This window comes from Rousettus aegyptiacus, unplaced genomic scaffold (genome assembly GCF_014176215.1).
Source record: "Rousettus aegyptiacus isolate mRouAeg1 unplaced genomic scaffold, mRouAeg1.p scaffold_m13_p_14, whole genome shotgun sequence".
Lineage (NCBI taxonomy): Eukaryota > Metazoa > Chordata > Mammalia > Chiroptera > Pteropodidae > Rousettus > Rousettus aegyptiacus.
Genome location: NW_023416289.1, coordinates 34,722,951 through 34,731,146, shown reverse-complemented (window position 1 = coordinate 34,731,146; position 8,196 = coordinate 34,722,951). Strand labels below are relative to the sequence as shown.

The 8,196-nt window shown below is 44.9% G+C and overlaps 1 protein-coding gene across 1 annotated transcript; it reads left to right on the top strand.

Moving 5' to 3' along the window:
* Window positions 1-1,475: 1,475 nt before the first annotated feature.
* LOC107515381 (zinc finger and SCAN domain-containing protein 5B) lies at window positions 1,476-5,519 on the top strand. Its single transcript, XM_036232675.1, has 5 exons — window positions 1,476-1,838; window positions 3,228-3,440; window positions 4,316-4,457; window positions 4,729-4,815; window positions 5,020-5,519. The coding sequence occupies exons 1-5, from the start codon at window positions 1,476-1,478 to the stop codon at window positions 5,517-5,519; spliced, it is 1,305 nt and encodes a 434-aa protein (XP_036088568.1).
* Window positions 5,520-8,196: the final 2,677 nt, after the last annotated feature.

Genomic DNA, 8,196 nt, shown 5'->3' with positions numbered 1-8,196 from the left:
TGTATACGTATCACATCTTCATCCTGTCATCTACCAATGGACACTTAGGTTGCTTTCATATCTTAGCTCTGATTTTATTTTTCTTTTGAGGTTCTGTGGAACCCAAAGTGATTAAAAATTGCCAGTCGAATCCCTGCCTTCCCCAGGTTACCAGTTACATGACACCTCTTTCAATTCCCAGGATTTTGGGCTGTCTTTTCTCACATCTCCATGTGTTTTTATGTATTTTTCCACCTTGTGAACACAGAAAGCTCTGGGAGCCACCCCCCCACACACACACACGCCTCTCCTAGAGTCTCGTCCTCCTTGCTCTCCCTTGACTTTGCCCAAGAACTCCGCCTCCTAATTCTTTCACCAGACCTTCAGGTGGACCCTTACCTGTGGCTTGGAGGGACACTGGACAGCATTTTTTCATCACTCTTGCACTTTGAATAAAATGGATCTCTGGAGAATAATAGGAGGTGGCTCTTGCCTTTGGGAGCTCGATTTAGGACCTGTGAAAAACTTTTCTTTTAAAATCTTGCTTTCTGAAAATCTCGGAGTGTTAGATTTTAATTGATTTTCCAGGGGGTAAGGTTACATATACGTGATCCATTAATCCAGTAATCCAAGCAGATTAATGAGTTGTCATGGGCAGGGGTGTGGGGGGAGTGGACAGAGAAGGGGAAGGACTGCTCACTGGGCACATGATTTTCTTCTGGAGTAATGAAAATTAGGTTCTGGAACTAGAAAGCAGTGATGGTTGGATTGGACAACATCACAAATGCACTTAGTATCACAGAACTGTACAGTTTATAGAAGCTGAAATAGTGAGTTTTATGTTACATATTTTGCCATGGTAACTAAATATCTCCCCTGAGACAAAGGAAACATGTTGGGGACAACATTATGTTAATATTTCCCATGCTATTATACCACATGGACCCCTGGGGTGTAAGTATTTTTCTGTATTTTCCTACAGGATCTTGACTAATGCAGTGATTAAATATGAACAATCAAGATCTGTATCTTTTCTTGACAAGAAGCTATAGAAACTGACATGATTGTTAAAATTGATTTTAGGAGCTTCACACTTCATAACCATATTTCACTTTCAGTGAAAGAACACTGTCTCAATTTACAGATGAGAAAACTGGCCTCACCTCTACATTTAGAAATGAGAACCTAGGGGTCATTCAGACATAGAAAGCAACACATATAGTAAAAATAGGCATCAGAAGAATAACTGGATTAACTTCCATGGTGCTGAAGATAGGACCAGCGGTGAGTGAGGGGGCGTGGGATCCAGTGTTAGGGGAGAGACTTAGAAGGGAGGCAAGGGTGGAGTAAGAAGCTAAATTAATCAGATTCATTCTCTTCTCCCTGCCCCCAGACTTCTGGATCCGTTATAGAGTAAACCCTTTCAAATCAGTCTCTATTAGACACTGGCTTCAGGAAGTTTGCTCAAAGTTGTATTGGAAAATTTCCCAGTAAATATGGCTGCTGACCAGACATTTTCGTGGAATCATGGGAAACCCCAAGAGTCTGTGCCACTCCAAGATTTCAATATTACTGAAGGGCAAGACTGCAACGCTGAGACTTGGCACGTCACTTTTAGAGCGTTTACCGGCTCGGAAGAATCAGACCCTGTGGAGGACCTGCGAAGGCTCCAAGAGCTCTGCCGTCTGTGGCTGAGGCCGGATGTCCACACCAAGGATCAGATTCTGGATAAGCTGGTGATCGAGCAGTTCATGGTCTCCATGCCGCAGGAGCTCCAGGTCTTAGTCAAAGAAAGTGGCGTAAACAGTTGCAAAGACCTGGAGGACATACTAAGAAGCAATGCGAAACCCAAGAAATGGGTGAGTGGGACCTTAATGAAGGTACAGCGGGTATGGGGGCCGCAAGGTGGGGTTGGACTAGAAATGGCATAAGGGGTTTATTTAAGATTCGTCATTCTCAAAAGGGAACGTTTAACCCTCAGGGGACCCTTGGCCATGTTTAGAGACATTTTTGGTTGTCACAATGGGGAGCAGAGGGAATGCTACTGGTGAGGAAACTGAGGCACAGATAGGCTACATCTGAACAGGGACACAGTCTTAGCCTGGGCAATGGGTCTCATGAGTCTACACACTTTATACCATTGCCTGTCTTGCCTCTCATGGGGACAGTTGTGTTAGGGATATTCCGGAAGTTCAAAGAAAAGGGAGCCTGACACCAGTACTTTGGTGATTAGAGTCTTGAGATAATGCTGAGGGAGAAAGAAGGAGCTGGGATAGTGGTTGTTTGACTAGACCAGGGTTTCTCAAACTGATAGTAGTGATGTTTGGGGATGGACCACTCTGTGCTCTAGGGTCATCCTGTGCATTATAGCATGTTAGCAGTGTCCCTTGCCTCTCCCAACTAGATGTCAATGGCAAAACTTGGCTCTTTGCCCAATGTCCCAAAGGGTAAAAATGGGCCCTGGACTAAGTAACACTTCCATGGGGACACTTTTCATTACGGCAGTTTGACTGCCTGCATGCTTTGAAGAAAGAGTCAAGGAAGGGAAAGGGGGAAAAGAAGCAAGAATCGAGGATCTAGGTAGAGATGAGACCTGGTGTAGCACATGGAATACATTTGCTCCAGTCTTGGGAACATAAGTTCCTTTAGAGGTAATTTTGTACATGGACAGGAAGGCACCAAGATAGTTCAACGTGGCAATCCTTTTCCTGTGCACTCTGGTGGGTGGCAGAATCCTTTAGGGGTGAGCTGAGGATGGGAACGATAAGCTTTGGCCACATGGTGGAAAACTTGCTGTGAGGAACAGAAAAAGGTTAATCTGGAATAATCATAAAGGCATTCTTAAGACCTAGCCGAGTGAAATGTAAACTCCAAACATTTGAAGCATCTCTTTGGCAAAGTGTTAGATTTTCATCACGCTGCATCTTACCTTCCTAGTTCAGGGAAGGACAAAGCATGTATCAGGATGACACAGCTTGCTGATTTTTAGGCGAAGAGGCAGAAAAAATGGGGTAGGTATGCAGGTTGATCAGATATTGTGGCCAGAGTCAAATCAGAGATGTATTGTGATGATTCAAAGGTGAGACCACCTAATCTTGATCTAGGCCAGTCGTTATCCAATGCCAGGGGGTGGGGTGGTTCCACCTCTCCCCCAGGGAGCATCTGGCAATGTTCGGGTTGGGTGGGATGCATACAGGGAGTCTAAAGGCCACATCCCAATTCTTACCTTGTTTTATTTTCTCCCACAGACCATAGTCAGTTTACAAGGACAGAAATTTCTTCTGCGAGATTCGGATGTTGTGATGGCTGAAGCTGAGGTCAGTGACACAGATGATGTGACAGACTTGTCCAGGAAGCCTCCATCCTCTGTAAGTAGGACAGAGATATATCCTGAGAACAGCCAGAAGGTCCTCCAAAAGCTGGAGGACGTGCCGGGAATTGATGAAATGTCAAGAGGACAGGTGAGTGTCATGCTCTGATCTCTGAGGACAGGTGGGAAGTACAAGAGAAAGTGGTGGGTGTAGCTGCTAGAGTGTCAAAACTGGACCCATTTACCTAGCAATTCTCATGGCTACATTAAATCCTGAGACATTTCTGAGCCAGTGTGGACAATAAAGACCTGTCAACCTTTGTCCCTCTATCATTCAAGCTGTTTTTGTGTGTTAAGGGTGGGGAGAAGGAGATAGTTTCTGTGAAATGGTACCAGGTCAGTTTGCTGCAGGTCAGTGAACTGAAAACTAATTTTTCTCAAAGGCACCCATGGAATGACAATTGGTCAAAGTACCATGATTCAGAATTCTGTCAATTGTTTAAATTAAAGGAGTTGCTTTGCCCCCAAGAAGACCTTCGTCAATGTCTGGAGATGTATTTGGTTGTCAAAATGGGAGTCAGCTGAGGAATGGTATTGAAATTTAGTGAGTGGAGACCAAGAATGCTGTTTTTCACTTTAAAGGCACTGGACAGGCCCCCACAACAAAGAATATAGCCAAAGTATCAGTAGTGCTGAGTTGGGAGACCTGAGTCTAGTCATTTGGCTTCAATTGTCGGAAGCTGGGGTGACGGGGAGAGGTATGTCATTAGGGAATTGAGAGTGAAAACTGTGGTGTGTGGACTTGATTTGATGGTTTGATGGGTACAGATTAATGACAGACTTGGAGAATCAGGTGATGATTATATCAGGGATGATGGGGTAGCCCCAAGGAGGTCTGGACAAATTCACAAAACTGTTAGTAAAGCTGGTATCTCTGATCAGGGAGATGGCAAGATGAGAAGAGATGAGACAAGTTGTAGCTTTCTCTGACACATGTTTCTAATTATACTTGGTTGCCATTGCCAGGTTTGGGGAGTCCTGCCAGAGACTGTTCCTGAAAAAGGTGAACTGGAGGGTCTGAGACCCACACAGAACTTGGAGGAGGATCCGATGGAAGACAGGGAAGAGACGATGACATCTCCAGAGCCCCAGCCTCCAAAGTGTCCTGGTGAATATGGAAATGGGGATTTTAGGGGGGTTAGCGACTCTTTCTAAGCTGGGTGCCAGGCTGGGTTTCCATCACCACCATCTCCTGGGGAGAGCTGGCTCTCAATGCCAAGCCTTCTCCATCACCGACTTTCCAGAGAATCCTGCAGTCTAACGTTTCAAGTTTGTTGGCTGGCGAGAAAGTTCCCAGACAATACACTGTTAGTTCAAATGAGTTGGGTACTATTGTCAAAAACTTTATCAAATGTTCTGTGTTGAACTCTTTCTTCCAGAAGATTCTGTGAGGGCAGAGGGTGGGAAGAACCCCCAAGAAGCAACTCGTATTAAAAATGTGGATGCCAACGTACCTCACACCCATGGTTCGGAGGTTTTGGCCCAGAGTTGGAAAGGAAAAGACTCTTGGAGTCCAAGGAATCCCCAAAGAAGAAAACAGGGCAATACTTCCATTCCCCAAGAGGTGCCTCAAGAAGGAGCCATGTCATTGGACATGGGGGAATTCTCCAGACAACTCAGGTCTAATTCAATGCATTTGCCAAGCACTGTGGGACCATCTGGTCATCCAGTTAGGAAAGAAGCCATGAGACAGACACCATATGAATGTGGTACATGCAAGAAAAGATTTAATTATGAATCTCAGTTGACTGTTCACCAGAGGACACACACAGGAGACAGACCCTTCAAGTGCATGGTCTGTCACAAGGGTTTCATGCAGTCCTCAGACCTCCGAGTTCACCAGCGGGTCCACACTGGGGAGAAGCCATACACCTGTAAAATCTGCTTCAAACAGTTCACCCATGACTCCACCCTGCGAAGTCACCAGCGGGTCCACACAAACGAGAAACCTTACCAGTGTGAAGTCTGTGACAAACACTTCAACCACAAAGGGAACCTCAATGTCCACCTGCGCACTCACTCGGGGGCAAAGCCCTACGTGTGTCACCAGTGCCACCAGGACTTCCGTCAGCTGGGAACTTTGAAACGGCACCAAAAAACACATTTGAAGGTGATCACCCAAAAATTCTGCCATCAAGCCCAAGTCCCTTCCACTCAAGAAGGAAATTGATGGTGATTTGTCACCTGTGTTGCAAAAATGATATATGATGTGTGAAGTACTTAGACAGTTTCTGGAATACAGCGAGTGTTCTATAAAATGGAATTAGGATTTTTGAATAATTACCTTTCTTATTGGTTTTTGTTTTTTGTTTCATTATGTCCTATTGTTTTTTTCCTTATAGGTTTTTTTTTTTTTAAATGGTGCTATTCTTCCAATGAATGCAAGTCTTCTTAGTTGTTTTGATAAATATTTTGTAATTAAACTGAGGCTGCTGGTTGTCCTCCTGTTATCTGTTATTTCATTGTAAAATAGTGTGATCTCAGTAGGGTAATCAGATTAACTGAAGGACACCAGTGAAATTTGAATTTCAAACAAACATTTTTTTTAGTACACATATGTTCTGAATTATTCATTTATCTGAAATTCAAATTTCACTGAGCATCTTGTGTTTTTTAAAAAGACATTTTTAGAGCAGTTGTAATTTCATGGCAAAATTGAGCAGAAAGTAGAGATTTCCCATACCTCCCCCCGCCCCCCACCACGCAGAGCACCTGCCACAATCGACACTCCACATCAGACGGTGCATTTGTTACAACTGATGAACCTACATGAACATATCCTTGTCACCCAGAGTCCATGGTTTACATTAGGGCTCACTCTTGGTGCCGTGCATTCTGTGGGTTTAGATGAATATATAATGACATTTATCCACTGTTATAGTGTCACACAGAGCAGTTTCCCCGCTCTAAAAATCCTTTGTTCTTCATCTACTCATTTCTGTATTTGCCCCCTGCATTCTCTATTTTTATTTGCTGAATTTGGCAACCTATCCATTCCCACTGTGACTAATGGACAACAGGTCATTTTGACCTCAATGTTACATCAGCACCCCGAGAGCTTTGCTGAATCACAGATAAGGGGCCCCACATCCTGTTTCTGACTTGGTGGCTCTTGGGTGGGGCCTGGAGATCTGGATTTTGAAATGAATAGGGTTTCAGGATGGTTTTCTGAAGTCCGTCAGATTCCGGCCCTGTTAGTCACATCGCACACCAGCATGTGGCATTTGTCACAACGGATGGCTAATTCAGTATATTGAAGTGAACCAATGGCTGTGCTTCGAGGTTTTCTCGGTGTTCACATTGTGTCCCACTGTTCCAGCCACTATTCTCTTGCCTGGATACCACACTGCATTTAGTCATCCTGTCTCCTCAAGGCTCCTCTTGGTGACACTTTCTCATATTTCCCACATTTTTGAGGACCTGAGCATCTGCATTTTTAAAACAAGTTCCAATACTGTTGGTCTGGGGACACGAGAATATTGGAGTGGGTTTAACTCACAGGCAGGGCCCAGCCATCTGCGAAGGTCTGGGTGCCTTCCCCTGGTGGCCCATCTACAAAAGTCCTCAGGCCCCTTGGGGAGATGCTTTCGAGGACTTCCTAGAGGCAGGCTCATTTTCTGTGATCAGTGTGTGTGGACCGTTTTCACCTTAAAACTGGGCTGTGAGCAGTTTTGGGGCTGAGTGGAAACTGGTTCTCCATCTCTGTGGTTCAGTCCGACTTCTTTCGTGGGACCAAAAAAATTTTTTTGATGACACAACCAACTCATTGATTTTAACCCTAAGGTCTCTGTCATCAATTAACCAGATACAATTTTTTTTTTTATAGCCCTACTTTCTAATTTGTGTGCCTGTTGAAATCACATGAAAAGTTAGAAAAGCAAAACTGAACAAAAACACCCATGCTGGGCCACACCAAGAGAGGAGGGTTAGATTGGTCTGGGGTGTGACCCAGTCTTGGGGGATTGACTCTAGTGTGTGGCTGACTTTGCCGGGTCAGGGTTTTCTTGTCCATTGTGGTAACTGTAGTGATAGCTATGTGACTTGTCACTCAAGGTCTCCATCCTCTCATTGAAATCAGTGAGTCCATTCCAGTGGCTCAAACACCCACCTCCACACCCAGCCTACAGAGACTGGATGCTGCTGTGTGTCCAGAGTGGTCTGCTCCTTGCACCACTGTGTCCCCCATGCCTCAGACCCTCTTGGAGAGCATAGCTAGGGTTCAGAAGGAGGATGAGTGGGGTCACATATGAACAACCATTTGATCACTCCTGCCTCTCTGGCTTTGGTCCCTGACCCACTGCATCCAAACATCTGGGCTGCTTGCCGGGAATTGAAGCCATTAGGCCCTAAACCCAACCTGCTGAATCAGAAACCCTGGTTGTGGGTCCGGCACACTGCTCTAACCGGCCTTCTAGAAGTAGATCGTTCTCATGCTAAGATTCGCAAACCACCACCTTCCATCTTTCCTTCGTAGACCTGGTATCACTTAGAAAAGGTTTTCCTTGGTTTAGTTTTATTTTGAAATAATTATAGCTTCACAGGAGGTTGCGACAATAGTCCATGGGGGTCTCAAGTCTATTAAATATATGCCCGCAAGGGGCCCAAAATTGGGACATTTAAACATCTAAAGGGGACACGGCATGAGACCACAGATGGATGAACCTGCTTTTATTTCTTCCCATCCAATTCTCTCCTTAACCCTCCATTTGGGCTAGCAAAGTGAGATCTCATGGTGAGAAATTATCTTGTGTGTTGGGATTTGTGGGCGTCCAAGGTCTGGCTAGTCCAAGGTCTGGATGTGATCTAGACTCCCAGCTAAGAATAGGACCTGGATTTAGAATGTTACA

Coding starts and splice junctions, on each gene's coding strand:
- LOC107515381 (XM_036232675.1), top strand. CDS start 1,476: ATGGCTGCTGACCAGACATTTTCGTGGAATCATGGGAAACCCCAAGAG. Junction 1,839..3,227: donor ATGCGAAACCCAAGAAATGG/GTGAGTGGGACC, acceptor TTTCTCCCACAG/ACCATAGTCAGTTTACAAGG. Junction 3,441..4,315: donor ATGAAATGTCAAGAGGACAG/GTGAGTGTCATG, acceptor TGCCATTGCCAG/GTTTGGGGAGTCCTGCCAGA.